The sequence below is a fragment of the Chiloscyllium plagiosum genome, chromosome 1 (assembly GCF_004010195.1).
Source record: "Chiloscyllium plagiosum isolate BGI_BamShark_2017 chromosome 1, ASM401019v2, whole genome shotgun sequence".
NCBI lineage: Eukaryota > Metazoa > Chordata > Chondrichthyes > Orectolobiformes > Hemiscylliidae > Chiloscyllium > Chiloscyllium plagiosum.
The window spans coordinates 3588934-3605789 of NC_057710.1; the positions used below are offsets into that span (position 1 = coordinate 3588934).

A 16856-nucleotide genomic window follows, 5' to 3' on the forward strand; every position below is an offset into this window, starting at 1 on the left:
TTCCTGGAAAATTTAACAAGTCTACCCATTATCTCTGATGCCCCTCCTTTTAATATCCCAGAACGCAGCCCATCAGGTCAGAGATAGAATTGCCTGAGGGCAAGAAAGCATTCGAACTGCAGGAGGACACATATTTTTCTCATTTTGGACTACCAAACTGAAATTCAACATTGACCGTTCTATTCCTGAAGAAGGGCTTATGCCCAAAACGTCGATTCTCCTGCTCCCTGGATGCTGCCTGACCTGGCTGCGCTGTTCCAGCAACACATTTTCAGCTCTGATCTCCAGCATCTCCAGACCTCACTTTCTCCCCATTCTATGCTGAAAACCCAGGAGGCTTTGCAACTTTAAAAAGTACCATGTGCTACCTGTATCGTTGAGCTGTGCAATACAATGCTGTTTTATTAGAAGTGGTAGGAGCAGTATCAAGAACATTTTGAGCTGAGGAGTCTGCCCTCTGATTGGTTGAGGTTCACGTTGTTGAAAAGCTGTTAAATGCTCAGAGAGGAAGAAACGTCCAGATCCTGTAGTCGGAAAGCACTCATCCCTCTCTCTCTCTCTCTCTCTCTCTCCTCCTTGTGGGAAAAGGACAGAAAAAAGTAAAGAAACCTGAAAGAAAAGAATTCTAAAACAAGAGGAGACCTACGTCCACCTGATCATCCTCTGAATCAAAGAAAGACTGTCATCCTATGGAGAACAATGTGCCATCACTGTTAAGATCAAAAGGACTGAGAAAATGACTTTTCACTTTGTGGTTTGGACTTTGTTTCTTCAGGTATTTTGTTTATCCTGTCAATATTTTTTTCCACCTAGACTATACGCACTGAACCATTTGCCTCTTGGCTGTTTTAATCATGGCTGGGTGCACGTGTGACTTTGGTGTTCTGAATGGGTACTGTTTAATTTGCATAAATTTGTATTCTCCTTTTCACTGTTCTTGTGAAAGCAAAAGTGTGACAATAAATAGAGTTGGTTTACCTATAAAACCTGAAAAAATTGTTTTTCTTCTCAATACAGAGGCTACATGAGCAGGTCAGAGGCTAGGAATACTGCAGCAAGTAACTCACCTCCTGATTCCCCAAAGCCTGTCCACCATCTACAAGGCACAAGTCATAGAGATAAGAAAGTAGGAGGTGTAGGCCATTCGGCCCCTTTGAGTTTGCTTTTCCATTCGGTATGATCATGGATGATTCTCTCTCTCTCAACAACATATTCCCTCTTTTTCCTCATACCCTCCTGACGCATACAAAATGTAAAATGTTACCTCTTTCTTGAATATATTCAGTGTTTTGGTCTCCACGGCCTTCTGTGGTTGAGAATTCCACATGTTCACTAGCCTTTCAAGAAATCTTTCCCCATCAAAATTCAAAATGGTAGACCCTCCAATCCTAAACTGTGCCCCTGGTCTAGGGTCCCCAAGCAGAGAAAACTTCCTGCCTGCATGAAGTGTGTCCAATCCTGTTAGAATTTAATATACTTCAATCCAATCCCATCTGATCCTTCTAAACTCTCGCCAATACACCTCCATTCAAACAAATCTCTCTTCATAGGATAGTCCTGTCATCCCTGCTATCAGCCTAGCGACCATCTACTGCACTCCAACTATGGTAAGTACATCCTTCCTTGGGGAGGGAGACCAGCATTGCTCAGTATACTCCAGCTGTGATCTCACCAGTACCCTATATAACTGCAGCAAGCCATCCCTGCTTCTGAACTCAAACCCTCTTGCAATGAAGGTCAGTGTACCATTTCCCTTCCTCATTGCTTGCTGAACCCATCTGTCTACTTCCATTGGCTGGTGTACAAGGACACCCAGATCCCTTCGTACATTCACACTTCCCAATCTCTTACCATTTAAACAATATTCTACCTTCCTGTTTATCACACGAAAGTGTATAATTTCACATTTCTCCACATTGTACCTGCCATGTGTTTGAGGAGAAAGTGAGGACTGCAGATGCTGGAGATCAGAGCTGAAAATGTGTTGTTGGAAAAGCACAGCAGGTCAGGCAGCATCCAGGGAACAGGAGAATCGACGTTTCGGGCATAAGCCCTTCTTCCTGAATGATTTGTTATCACATAAATTTTACAGGGAGAAAAATAGGTGTCTAAATCACCTCGACGTCTGCTTACATCCACCTCACGACTCACCGGCCCAGCTCGTTTGGTTTTCTCCCCCAAGTCAGGAATGTGATGGGATACACCCCCCTTGCCTGGATGGGTTCAGCTCTGACAACTCCGGGACAAAGCGGTGCCCTTGATTGGCCGGGCCCGTCCTGGGACAGGGAGATGTGCCTGATGCCCGAGGGCTTGGGGAGACGGGGTAATCCAGGGTTTATATCCTGTTTGGCCTGAAGGGCTGTAGGGCTGAAAGTCGGGCTGTTAGAAAAAAACAGTCAGTGCTCTTGGAAGGACAGCTCTGATTTGATTTGTGCAGTCAGAGTCACTGACAGTGACCGAGCTGCTGCTCCCCACCTTCAGGCAGTGTTTTAGTAGCTCCAATTTCTTTGAAAAGACCCCAAAAGCATCAAGGGAGCTACCCACCGGCCAGTGACAGCAACTCTTATTGGCAGACTCCCAGCAACCAACCTGGGCCCCTACTTGGTTTAAAATCTGGTCTGAAAATTGCCAATGTCTGTGGAATCATGTTAGAGCCAATGGGATGCTGTGTTGGGGAAGCTGGGGGTATGATTATTATTATCACAAAATTAAACCTGCATTTCACAAAATGCTCTCTTAAATTTAAACCAGCCCCTTAATAGTCATCTAAATTTTCATCATGCACAATTCTAATGATACAAGGGGCAGAATCTCTGAGGGGCCAGAACAGCGTGGACTTATGGCAGAAAATGTAGCAGAATCACATCGGGGTCTGGCAAGGTCTATCCTGAAGTCAGGAACAACTTGAAGAGAATGAAGAGAACAAAGAACAGTATAGCACAGGAACATTCCTGAAGAAGGGCTTTTGCCCGAAACGAAGATTCTCCTGCTCCTCGGATGCTGCCTGACCTGCTGCGCTTTTCCAGCACCACACTCTCGACTCTGATCTCCAGCATCTGCAGTCCTCACTTTTGCCTAGCACAGGAACTGGCCCGTCAGCCCACCAATTCTGATGCCTTTCTAAACTAAAGATTTTTTACCTCCACGTGCTCCACATTTCTCTATTCCCTGCCTATTCATGTATGTCAAAATGCCTGTTAAATGTTGTATCTGCTCCTTGGATGCTGCCTGACCTGCTGTGCTTTACCAGCAACACAATCTCAACTCTGACCTCCAGCATCTGCAGACCTCACTGTCTCCCAGTACCGTCTCCACCACCTCCTTTGACAGGCACTTACTACCCTCTGTGTAAAAAAACATGCCTCACACATCTCCTTTAAACTTTTCCGTTTTTACCCAGTAGTAGTTGACATTTCCATTCTGTGAAAAAAATCCATCCTATCTGCACCTCATAGTTTTGTAAACTTCAATCAGGTCGCCCCCTCAGCTTCTGACATTCAAATGAAAACAAACCAAGTTTATCCAATCTCTCCTCATAAGGTAATACCCTCCATCCTGGTAAACCTTATCAGGGCCCTTTCCAAAGTCTCCACATCCTTCTGGTAGTATAATGACCAGAACTGTATGCAATATTCCAAATGTGGCCTAATTAAAGTTCTATAAAGCTGCAATTATAATAACTTGCCAATTTTTATACTCTATGCCCCAACCAATTCTGTGTCCTACGATCCTGCTCGACAGCTACCTGATGAAGGAGTCGCGCTCCGAAAGCTAGTATTTCCAAATAAACCCGTTGGACTATAACCTGGTGTTGTGTGATTTTTAAATTTGTCCACCCCAGTCCAATATTAGCCCCTCCACATCATGACAACCAATGAAGTCAAGCATGCTACATTCCTTCTTGACCATCTTATCCTTTGGTTTTGCTACTTCCAGGGAACTGTGGACCTGTACACCCACATCCCTCAGCCTGTTGATACTATGAATGGTTTTGTCATTTACTGTACGCTTCCCTCCTGCATTAGATGTTGCACAATGCATCGCCTCACATTTGTCCGGATTGAACTCCACCTGCGATTTCTCTGCCCAAGTCTCCAGTCTATCTGTATCCTTTAGCAATCCTCCTCACTATCCACAGCTCCCTCAGACTTCGTGTCATCTGCAAACGTACAAATCAGACACCTGCATTCTCCTCCAGACTACTTATCTATACTACAATCAACAGGAGTACCAGCACTGATTCCTGCAGAACAACACTGGCCACAGATCTCCAGTTTGAAACACTCCCTTCACCCCTCTCTCTGTCAATGACCTAGCCAGTTCTGTATCCACCTTACCAGCTCACTGTGGATCTCATGTGAGGTCACCTTCCGTATCAGCCTGCCAAGAGGGACCTTGTCAAAGGCCTTGCTAAAGTCCATGTAGACAACAGCCACTTTCCTGCTATCATCAACTCATTACAACTTGTAGCTAAGTTCTGGGCGTTGAGATGAAATTCACACTAGGCAGGGATGAGAAGGATTACTGCTTCTTAATGACCTGATTAATTGCAGATCCTGCCTCATTAATACACCCAGCCACCTCTGCTGACTCCTCAGAGGGGAATACTGAGGGGCCTCTGGATGGTTCCTCCTTGGGCTGGGTACTTCTTGCCCTATCTCCTTGTGAGACAGGGCCATGTGCCAAGCTCCCAATTCCCTTTCACCATGCTCTTTGGTCCTGAGGACCAATGGCTGGTGCAATGAAGAGGGCACCTCTCCAGCAGACCCTGGGCCATAAACCTGGATTTCTACAGTAATGCCTATGGATGAGGAACCTGATGTCAGGTACCATTCCACACACCCCCAAAAAGATTCTGACGGGCTTTGAGAGGGCAGATGCTAAGATATTGCCTCTGGTATCTGGAGAAACTAAAATACAGGGGCACAGTCTCAGGACAAGGGACTGATAAGTTGGAAGGTTTTTGTTTGTCTATATGTATCATTTTAAAGTGAAAGTGACAGCCTCTCTCTTCCTCTCGTCTTGGTTCACTCCACTGAAATCGTTACCAGACTTGGTTCGACTAATCCTCTTGAGGGATTTGAACACATTTCTAGTGATGGACAAATCATTCAGATGATTTTCAAGGACCCATTCTGATACATGGTTCTTAAGAGCAGGAGAGGACTGGTTTCCATTCCCTGCATGTTTGGTGTGGGTCACCTTCTTCAGGTTGGGTTCTATCTTCAACCAGCTTTATCACAAACTCTAAGTGCCTGCACTGCAGCTGTTATTCAATAGCATTTAGTTAGCATCCATTTCCTTTTGCAGGGCACGCCTTTGTACCTGATGGTCAACATGTGTGGTCTGCTGTGTGTGGACTTGTCTTAGACTGCAATGTACCTTCACAACAACACATCTGTTGATCTCGGAGTTGCCAATAATGATGCAATGTTCAAAGCTTTTCACATCTCCTCATGTACTGAGGCAGTCCATGTTCAAAAGCAACAAGACCTCAATAAAATCCAGGCTTGGGCTGACAAGTGGCAAGTAACATACATGCTGCACAAATGCCAGGCAAACACCATCTCCAATAAGAGACAATCTAACCACTTCAATAGGGTTACCATCTTTGAATCCCATATTATCAATATCTTTGGAGTTACCATTGACCAGAAACTCAACTGGACCCACCACATAAACACGATGGCTACCAGAGCAGGTCAGAGACTGGGAATACTGCAGTCCTGACTCTCTAAAGACAGGTCAGAGGCTGGGAATACTGTAGTGAGCAACTCACCTCCTGACTCCCCAAAGCCTGTCCACCATCTACAAGGCACAAGTCAGGAGGGTGATGGAATACTCCCCAGTTACCTGGATGGGGGCAGCTCCAACGATACTCCAGAAGCTTGACACCATCCAGGACAAAGCAGCCCAGCATCATATCCACAAGCATCCACTCCCTCCACCACTGATGCTCAGTAGAAGCAGTGTGTACCATCTACAAGATGCACCACAGGAATTCCCCAAAGATCCTTAGACAGTACTTTCCAAACCCATGACTACTTCCACCTAGAAGGACAAGGGCAGTAGATACATGGGAACACTGTAGTGATTGTTACAAGGTCAGCCCGATGAACATCACAAAAAATGAGCTCCCTGACTGGGGCTGTTAATTGGTCCAATCAGGGAGCCCTGCCTGACAGGTAAGAACAGGAGTGTCAGACATATTGTTCACTCTGAGAGCTGCCTCTGAGGGAGCTGGATCAGTGCCAAGTTCTCTCCATGTGCAAATAAAGGGTGACTTGGTGACAGGATACTAGCTTCGGTGAAGTTATTCCAAACACTCCCTGAGAGTTCCCCTCCAACCCACTCACCACCCTGAATTGGAAATATGTCACTTTTCATTCGGTGTCACTGGGTCAAAATCCAGGAATTCCATCCATAAGGGCATTGTGGATCAACATGGACTGCAGAGGTTCAGGAAGGCAGCTCATGCCCACCTTTGAGAGTAATTAAGGATGGGAAATAGATGATGGCGCAGCCAGCAATGTCCATGACTCATAAGAGATCAAAAACAAAGGTACGTGTAACCCTAAACGTGCCTCTGAATTGAAAAATTGAGACCAGCTCCTAATGTGACAAAAGCCCTAAGTGTCCATTTATTAATGGAAAAACGAAACACCAAGTCAAGGAATAAATGAGTATTTTGGCTCCACAATAATGGGGCTATCTTTACACACCACTTTAACCCATAGTCCATGGATCCACAGTAAGATAGACCAGCAACACGACATCCCAAGATTAAAGCCAATAAAATGTGCACAAAGAAAAATATCTACAAAATACAGTGAGTTGTGAATATTTGCCAATATTTGCCAAGAAATTAAAAAGAGTGAAGCCATCAAAATACAACAAAAGCCCAAAAATGTAGAATGAACCACATAAAACATAACAAGTCCTGCAAAATATAATAATATAATAAACATAAGAATGTGACAAAGATGTAAGAAATCAAAGATAACTCTAAATACCTCAACCTTTCAAAAGAGTCCAATGTTAAATTCAACAAGATGTATGAAACACAACGCAAAATGATTGACGGAATTGTATAACCGTTACCAAATGGTTACAACAGAAATCAAATGCTAGAAAATAAACAAATCCAACAATCGACGAACAAAACCTGCCAAAATATCACCAAGTCAAAGAAATGAACCCTACCTGAGGAAATAGAGTAGCCATCCCCAAGAGAGATCATAAACCTTTAAAAATATGACTGCCAGTGAAATAAGAGGAAGGCAGTAAGATGGTGATGGAGTAGGGGCTCTGAGGCCCAGGCTTGTCTGCTCCATCCACTTTCCGTTCTCTATTTCTTTTCCTCCATTTTCTCATTTTTTTGCTCTTTATCCCCTCTTTTATCTCACTTCCCTCTTGTTTAAGAGCAAGGTTGCAGCGATGATAATGACAGCAGCAAGTGGGCCCAGTGCAGACTTGAGTGGGCGCGGGCGCTATCTCATGGTAGTGTCGGAGATGAGTTAGGGGTCCTGGTAGCTTTGGTACTGACGAGGGGGTTCTAGTGCAGATTCAAGGAAACGGTGACGGAGGGGAGTTTGGACCCAGTACCAGACCCAGAGGCATCAGCAGCGGTTACACTGGCGAGGTGGGCCTGAAACAGACTCATCTCAGTGGCAGCGGAGTAGAGTTTGGATCAGTGCGGTACCTGGCAGAACCAGTGAAGTCTGCATTGGCAAGGTCGATTGAGGACTCATGGTGGTAAGAGCATTGGGGGAGGCATGGAGGAGGTGTAGTCACCTAATGAGAGCTTGCTGAGCACACTATAGTTTTCTCATCTTTCAAATTACCTCATCAAAAACTTATATTAAAACATTTTGAAACATGAATGACCAGATTCAGGGCATGGTATATGCAATAGGCAAACAGAGTTTTCTTTTTTATTTTCGAAACAAAAACTCTTTAAAATGTACAACTACTATAAAATACCACATTCAAAAATAAAAATACGAACAAATTAAAATCACCAAAAACAAAACAAACAAGTGTAATCTAACATATCGTAAAAATATTTATTTTTTAAAAAATTGAAAGCAACACAATTGATAAAATAGAACTTGAGCATTGCTTGAAAATATTTTAAAACTTGTCAATGCTCTTCCAGTTAGCAGGATAATTTGAAAGAATCCTAAATCAGTATTCTTATCCATAGTCCTGATGCGTGCAGGTTAAACAAAAACTTTTACAATGTCTATCTTTTCACAATAAGACTAATTCAACAAAATACACCTGACCAGACATGGTGCTCCCAACCAGATACTGTTCCCCCGACTGGGCACTGTCCCCATGGCCAGACACCATCCCCATGACCAGGCACCATCCACATGGCCAGACACCAGCCCCATGACCGGGCACTGTCCACCCCAACCGGGCACCATGCCCTTGACTGGGCACTATCCCCCCTGACTGGGCACCATGCTCCTGACTGGGCACTGTCCCCCCTGACCGGGCACCATGCCCCTGACCGGACACCATGCCCAAGACCAGGCACCATGCCCCTGACTCGGCATTATGCCCCTGGCCAGGCACTATGCCCCTGACTGGGCACCATGCCCCTTGACCGGTCACCATGCCCCGACTAGGCACTGTCCCCCTGATTGGGCACAATGCCCCTGACTGGGCACCATGCCACAACTTGGCACTGTCCCCCCTGACCGGGCATCATGTCGCTGACTGGGCACCCTGCCCCTGACTGGGCACTGTCCCCCCTGACTGGGCACCATACCCTAGACCGGGCACCATGCCCTTGACTGGGCACTGTGCACCCGACTGGACACCATGTCCCTGGCCGGGCACCATGCCCCTGACTGGGGCACTGTCCCCCCTGACTGGGCACCATGCCCTTGACTGGGCACTTTCCCCCCTGACCGGGCACCATGCCCCAGACAGGGCACCATGCCCCTGACTAGGCATCATCACCTTGTCCAGGCACTTTCCCCACAACCAGGCACCATGCCCCTGACTGAACACTGTCTCCCTGACCGGGCACAGTCCCTCCCGACCAAGCACCGATCCCCCCAACCAGGCACTATCCCCCCCCCGACCGGTCACCATCCCCCCCAACCAGGCACAGTCACATCGACCTGACACCGTTACCCCGACCTGACAATGGTCCTGTGGTATTACCGCTAGGCTATTCAAATTCTTGGACCTGGGTTCAAATCCTGTCCTGGCACAGTTTGAGTTCACAGCTGGAACTTAATCAAAGAATCTGGAATTAAGGGTCTAATGTTGACCATGAAACCACTGTCAAATTTTTGGGAAACCCATCTGGTTCACTACTGTCCTGGCTTGGTCTGGCCTCTGTGTGACTCCAAACCTGCAACGATGGTGGACTCCCACCTGCTCTCTGGGCAATTAGAGATGGGCAATTAATGTTGCCTTAGCCCACATCCTCTTGAGTGAAAAAACTCAAATCAGACGCATCACTCCCAAACTAGGCACATTATTCCCAACTGGACACAATATACATCGTGTATATTCAGAAACTATTCAGTCCCTCAAACCTGCTACATGGGAACAGAAAGGATTATTCATCCCCTCAACTCTGTTGCAGAAGAATGGAAAAAAAGGGTCATCATCCTCAATCCTATATCTGCCACTTTGTTCCATATTCCCCAGGGTCCTGAACCAGCCAAAATAAAGAGATTTCTGCCAATGGGGGTAGCTGGCAGGAGGGTGACAAAGACTCTACATTCTCAGGAGAACCGAACAAAAGTTTCACATCTTTTTATTTGTTCATTCTTGAATGGCATGTGGGCATCGCTGGCGCAGCCAGTGTTTATTATTTATTTATTTATTGCCCAGCACCAGCTGCCCGAGCGAAGGTGGGGGTGAACCAAAGCCCCAGCTTCTGCACACGCTCTGTAATCTTTTCCCCAGACCATGACTTTTGCACCTCTTCATCCTTTCAAACACCTCAACGAGTTTAAAAGGAGTTGCTGAGTATTGAGCTTGGGTAGTGACCATACGCATACCCTTATCGGAATATCTCTGGGCACACAGCAGGTGCACCAATTTGCTTTGGCCCCAGCCTTGTTAGCCAAGACATGGGTACAATTCCCTTACTCTGCTCCTTTAAAATAATTCCACAGGCTCTTATACATTCACCTAAGAAGACAGATGAAACCTTAGTTTAACATCAAATCCAAACAACAAAACCTGCTGACAGTGCAGCACTCCCTCAACACTGCACTGGAACGGAGAGGTTTGTATTCAAGCCTCTGGAGTGAATTAACAAACCCACCAGCCTCTCACTCAGTTGATGATCCACCACTGGCAACTTAGATCATGTTCTCCAATTCCATGACTGTTTGTATCTACACATCTTGCGTTCAGCATGTACACGGGCAGACGTTGATTTTAGATTGCATGAGTTTGTGCTTACTTGGACAAATTGCCAGTCAAATAGCCAGAACTGTACTGGAAACAAAAAATGCTGGAGATCACAGCAGGTCAAGCAGCATCCGTGGAGAGAGCGAGCATGCTAACATTTCAAGTCTAGATGATCTTCATCAGAGCAGATGTCAACTCTGAAGAAGAGCCACCTACACTTGTCATGTTAGCCTGCTCTCCCCCTATGGATGCTGCCTGGCTCTCTGTGACCTCAAGCAGTTTTTAGTTTTCAGTACAGATTCCAGCACAAAAGTCATTTGCTCCTAGCTAGAACTGCAAGAAAGACTTTTTTTGTTTTCACAACCTCTAATCTTCCTCAAAGGCTTTGCAGCCAATTCAGAACTTATTTAGTCACTAATGAGTTTTGAGAAGATTTGTAGCTCAAGATGAATGCTGGATGTAAGTTTGCTCACTGAGCTGGAAGGATTGTTTTCAGACGTTTCGTCACCATACTAGGTGACATCTTCAGTGAGCCTCCGGATGAAGCCCTGGTGGTGTAGCCCACTTTTTATTTATATTTCACATTTCACATAAATAGAAAATGGGCAACACCACCAGGGCTCCATTTGGAGGCTCACTGAAGACGTTATCTAATACGGTGATGAAACTTCTGAAGACAAACCTTTCACCTCAGTTAGTCACTAATGTAATAAAGTAAACCAACAAATAATTTGTGCACAGCGTCAAATCTCCTTCCTACATCTATTCTCTAAGGGGAACAGTCCCAGCTTCTCTGGTCTATCCACATAACTGAAGTTCCTCATTCCTGGAGTCAATTATGTAAACAAAACACATCTGTATCCTTTCCAATGCCTTGACATCATTCCAAAAATGTATTGCCCAAGATTGAAATCATTGCATAGAAAATATAGAAACATAGAAAATAGGTGTGGGAGTAGGTGATTCGGCCCTTTGAGCTTAGCCCACCATGCAATCTCAGTATCCCATTCTGGCCCTCTCCCCATACCCCTTGATCCCTTTAGTTGCAAGGTCCATGTCCAGCTCCCTCTTGAAAATATCTAATAAACTGGCCCCAAAAAATTTCCTGTGGGAGAGAATTCCACTGGTTTGCAACTCTCTGAGGGAAGAAATTCTTCCCCATCTCAGTCCTGGATGGGAATTACCGCTTCTTCTCAGACTGTGGTCCCTCGTTCTGGACTTCCCCAGCATCGGGAACATTCTTCCCACATCTAGCCTGTCCAGGGCCATCAGGATTTTACATGTTTCTATGAGATCCCCCCTTTCCAATCTTTCCTCATATCTCAGTTAAGTTTCAGTCAATGTTTATTTAATGCAGGCTTTGTGCCTGAAATTGTCTGAAAATGATGTTTGAAGGCTGGATAGTCTGGAACCAGAGAGCAGTGTAAGGAGCAGGACATTAAGACTGAGATGAAGAGGAAATTCTTCTCCCAAGGGATTGTAGAGTCTTTAATTCTTAGCCCCAGTGGAAGTTCAGTCATTGAGTATGTATGACACAGAGACTTCTGCATTGTGAAGATATGGTGATAGCCTATGGAGAGTGGTGCTAAGCTACAAGCCTGGAAGGTATCTTAATGAGATGTGGAATCACTGTCTTCCGGCTGCTCTCTTTGCTCTGGGAACAGACTGGATGTACCAGAGTGAGCAGCCACCCCACCTCCATCCCCGCCCCAGTACCTGGGTCTCGGAGAGATTGAGCTGCCTGGCCAAGTCGGTGCGCTCCCTGCCCACCACGTACTGACAGCGCTGAAACTCCAGCTCCAGGCGGTAAAGCTGCTCCGCCGTGAAGGAGGTCCGTGTCCGCTTTGGCCGGTCCAGGTCCAAGCCCCTCGGCAGAACGATCTCACGGATGGTCCCTTTAGCATCTAGCGAGAAAGATGGGTTAACACAGTAATGTGGAAAGTATCAATCTCTCTCTCTCTTCTTCGCGAACACCATAGAACCCCGACAGTGTGGAAGCAGGCCATTCGGCCCAGCAGGTCCACACTGTCCCTCCAAAGAGATGCGTCACCCAGACACATCCCGTGGCCAATCACCTAACCTCTTTGGATTGTGGGAGGAAACTGGAGCAAACCCACACAGACACGGGGAGAATGTGCAAACTCCACACAGACAGTCGCCCAAGGCTGGAATCGAACCCAGGTTCCTGGGGCTGTGAGGCAGCAGGGCTAACCACTGAGCCACCGTGCTGTCACCCATTGGCTCTTCTCTCGTTCTATTTTAATCAAAATTCAAAGCTTTATTTCATATTTAAAGTTTCTACTTTTATTTAATGCAACTTTTTTCTTTCTCTCTTCAATGATTCTATATTCTATCCGTCTTCACATTATCTGTTCACGCTTGAATTCTCAATTTCTTTATTTTTCGCTCTTTCCTTCCATATTTCACATCGCAATTTATTTTTCTTGTACAAAAAAATTAATCTATTTCTTTCCTCCAGCTTGCTCGACCACAGAAAAATTCCAAAACTTTCTGAACAAACCCGAGTCCCAATTTGTGTCAGAAAAGCGATGGGGGGAGAGAGAGAAAAGGAGATGGAACAGGAGAGAGCGATAAGGAGAGGCAGAATGGCAGAGAGAGAGAGGAATAAGAGTGAATGAGAGAGAAACAGAGAGGTAGAATGGGAGAGAGAGAAAGAGATGGAGTGAGAGAGAAATATACAGACAGAATGAGAGAGAGAGATGGAATGAGAGTTAAATAAAGAGGCAGGTTGGGTGGGGGTCTGGGGAAAGATTGATGGAATGAGAGACAGGAATAAAGGGCATAGAGTCATAGAGATGTACAGCATGGAAACAGACCCAATCTAGTCCCACCTGCCAGCACCATATCCCTCCAAACCCTTCCTATTCATATACCCATCCAGATGAGCATGAGAAAGTAGTAAATGTCAGTGACCCACAAGCCATGAGTGAATACAATTCTTTTAAAGTGTAGAGGTAGAGACACAGTATGAGAAATAGTAATAAAAAGATAGAATAGAGAGAGATAGGATGGTCCGAGAAATAAAGAGACGGACAGACAGAATTACTAGAGGTGCAGAGATGAAATAGATAGACTGAGAGGGATGTAGGGTGGAGAGGCAGAGTCAGGGTGGAGGGAAGGATAGAGAGCTAGACAGCGACTCTGAGATAGGCACATGGAGGTTAGTGCAATAAAGGGTATGTCGGTCAGTCTGACCTTAGGGTAGGATAAAAGGCCGGCACAACGTCGAGTGCCGAAGAACTGTGCCAGGTTCTGTGTGCTAACAGAGAGACAGCTAGAATCCAGCGAGAAAGAGTCAAAATGGAGAGGTGCTGAGCCAGGATAGAGAAACAGAACGGAGTGGAGAACAGAAAGGATGGAGACAGAGAGAGTGAGGAGAAATGATAGAGAGAGAATGAAATGGAGACAGTGCAGAAGAATGCAAAATGTGAAAAAAGATAGAGAGAGAGAAAGGGAGGAAGTGTGAGAGAGGTATAAAGAGGAAAAGATGCAAAATAGAGGGGAGGACAGAGAACGATGGAGGTGTAATGTGGGGAAAGTGAGATTCTCCGAGGGGAGGGGAGGTAGAGCCAGAGAGAGAGAAAGAGAGAGCCCCTGGGGTGCAGAGAGTAGCGGGCCGTCAGTACCCACTGCTCAGCTCGGTGAAGGGCGGAGTACATGAAACTGAACGGAGCAATTCTCACCAGGTTCAGGAACAGATCCCTGTCCTAGACCTGACAGCCGGCCAGGCACACCCTGTGTGTGTGTGTGTGTGTGAGACGTTTCGTGTGTGCTTGTCTGTGAAGTGTTTGCGTGTGTATGGGTGTGTGGGTTTGTGTGTGTATGTGTGTGTGTGTGTGTGTGCGCGCGTTAACAACGAGCAGGAGACACGGAGTGAAAGAGCATCAGACCAATGTCCAGCAGAAGTTGAAAATGGGGTTGGGGAGCAGACCTGGAGTGGGTAGTCCCCTTAAACCAATTATCAAACTACCCCAGGATGGCCCTTGGAGACACCATGGGGACTGCAAAACACCAGTCATTCCTTCCCTTGCTGCTGATGTAGCCGAGAGTGTTGATATGTGCGCTGTTGTCGGTGCCCATTTCCCGATCGAGTCAATATTACAGCGGGGTTTGACCCAGGACTTGGAGGAGCCGGTATTGGACCGGGGTGGACAGAGTTAAAATTCAAACAACACCAGGTTATAGTCCAACAGGTTTATTTGGAAGCACTAGCTTTCGGAGCACTGCTCCTTCATCAAGTGATTGTGTGATGAAGGAGCGTCGGTCCGAAAGCTAGTGCTCCCAAATAAACCTGTTGGACTATAACCTGGTGTTGTGTGATTTTTAACTGTATCAAGGAGAGCTCACACACTCAGCACACTCTGTCTGCTGGTCAAAGTGACTGCACGTAGGGTTTGGAGAAGCTGGGAGCCTGAACTGCTGTGCTCTTCCAGCACCACTAATCCAAAACCTGGTTTCCAGCATCTGCAGTCATTGTTTTTACCTCGCCCTTATACTCAATCCGAAGGCAGATGACTGTTCCTATGTGACATGGTTAGAATCACAGGATTATAACGGTGCACAGAGAGATCGTTCGGCCAATCGGCTCTGCGCTAGCAAATAACTAAATAAATTAAACCGAAAGATCTGCGGGTGCTGTAAATCTGAGGAAGGGTCACTCGACTCGAAACGTTAACTCTGATTTCTCTCCACAGGTGCTGCCAAACCTGCTGAGCTTTTCCAGCCATTTCTGTTTTCGTCACAAAATGAATCGGTTTGACTTTGAGCCATTGAGCGGTCTCCCAGTCTGCTCATTGTAACTGTGTTTTAAATGTCTCTGTGGGGAAAGGGGAGGGGGAGCAGGAGTAGAGAGGGAGGGAGGGAGGGAGGAGGTGGTTTCTGGATTTTTCGACACCCAGTCAGAAGGTCGGGCAAGTCAACGGAAAGCAAGTTGAAAGACCGCTCGGCGTTACTGAGCTCCGGCCTTCAGGTGAGAGAACTTGGAGCTGGCCAGAGGGAGAGAATGACAGCATCTTATTGAACTCAACTGTCTCCCTGAAATCATCGAGATTCGGAATACTGACTGTTTTATCTGATGGCAAACTGTATCTTGTCCCCTATAAACAGGACACACGGAATTTCTCATCTCTGCCTATCAGAACCTTTGGACGGTTTTAAGCTGGCTGCTTTACATTTTAAATTCCTAGTCTTTCATTTATTTAAAGGTAGTGACGCCGCGTTTTTGCTAAAGGTGCAAGATAACAGGAAATATTTTCGGTGCAAATATATTTGATTTAACATTACAAATGACAGTGCCATTCAAGTAAATAGTAAAGAGAGTCATAGAGTCTTATAGCACGGAAACAGACCCTTCGGTCCAACCAGTCCATGCCCAAATATAAGCCCAAACTAAACTAGTCCCACTGGCCTGCTCCTGGCCCAGATCCCTCCAAACATTTTCTATTCATGTATCCATCCAACTGTACCTGATTCCACCACTTCCTCGGGAAATTCATTCCACACGCGAAACAAGAGGTAAAACAATTGCATCTTTTTTTTTAAAATCTCTCTCCTCTCACCTTGAAAATGTGTCCGCCACTCTTGAAATTCACAATTTTAGGGAAAAGACAACTCCCATTAACTCCATCAGTATACCTCATTATTTCATAAACTTCTATCAGGTCGCCTCTCAATCTCCTACGCTCCAAAAAAAAAGCCCCAGCCTTTCTTTACAACTCAAACCATCCACACCCGGCAACGTCCTGGTAAATCTCTTCTGAACCCCTCTCCACTTTAATAATCTCCTTCCTATAAAGGAGTGACCAAAACTGGGCACAGTATTCCAGAATAGGCCTCACCGATGTCCTGTACAATCTCAACATAACGGCCCAACTCCTATACTCAAAGTTTAACAATACAGAAAGGATGGTGGGGAATAGACAAAGAGTAGGGTGGGCAGACAAACATATTCACACACACTCTCACTCACACACACATTCACACACACACACGCATTCACACACACACACACTCACACACATTCACACACACACGCATTCACACACACACACACACACTCACTCACACACACACATATTCACACACACACTCTCACTCACACATGGTGAGAAGTTGCGTTTTTAATTTTAAAAAAATTTAGAGAGATGGATCTGAAATTTGAGACGTGATTTTTTTCCCCAGGGTCCGGAGGTGGGGTGAGGGAGGGAGGGAGAGAGGGGCAGGTTATTTTATTTAAAATATCTTTAGGCTATAAATATCTAGAGCAGCCTGTCATCTCTCTCTCTATCTTAAAGCTGCTCTCCAGTTAAGGCAGGGATGAACAGGGACTTACTGACCTGTGTTTGACCTCCGTCTAGCCTCCAGTTTAAACTTCGACAGACCAAGGATTGTACAGAGTGTGTGTGCGCGCGAGTGTGTATGAGTCTGTGTGTGTGTCTGCTTGTGTG

The 16856-nt window shown here is 45.9% G+C and overlaps 1 protein-coding gene across 2 annotated transcripts in view; it reads right to left on the reverse strand.

Annotated features, from left to right (window-relative positions):
• The window catches only part of vax2 (ventral anterior homeobox 2), a 30172-nt gene that overhangs the window by 3523 nt on the left and 9793 nt on the right, over window positions 1–16856 (reverse strand). For both annotated transcript variants that reach the window (XM_043688671.1, XM_043688585.1), the window contains one exon: window positions 12106–12293. In XM_043688671.1, coding sequence (XP_043544606.1) covers window positions 12106–12293 — 188 coding nt within the window. The remainder of the gene's footprint in view (window positions 1–12105; window positions 12294–16856) is intronic.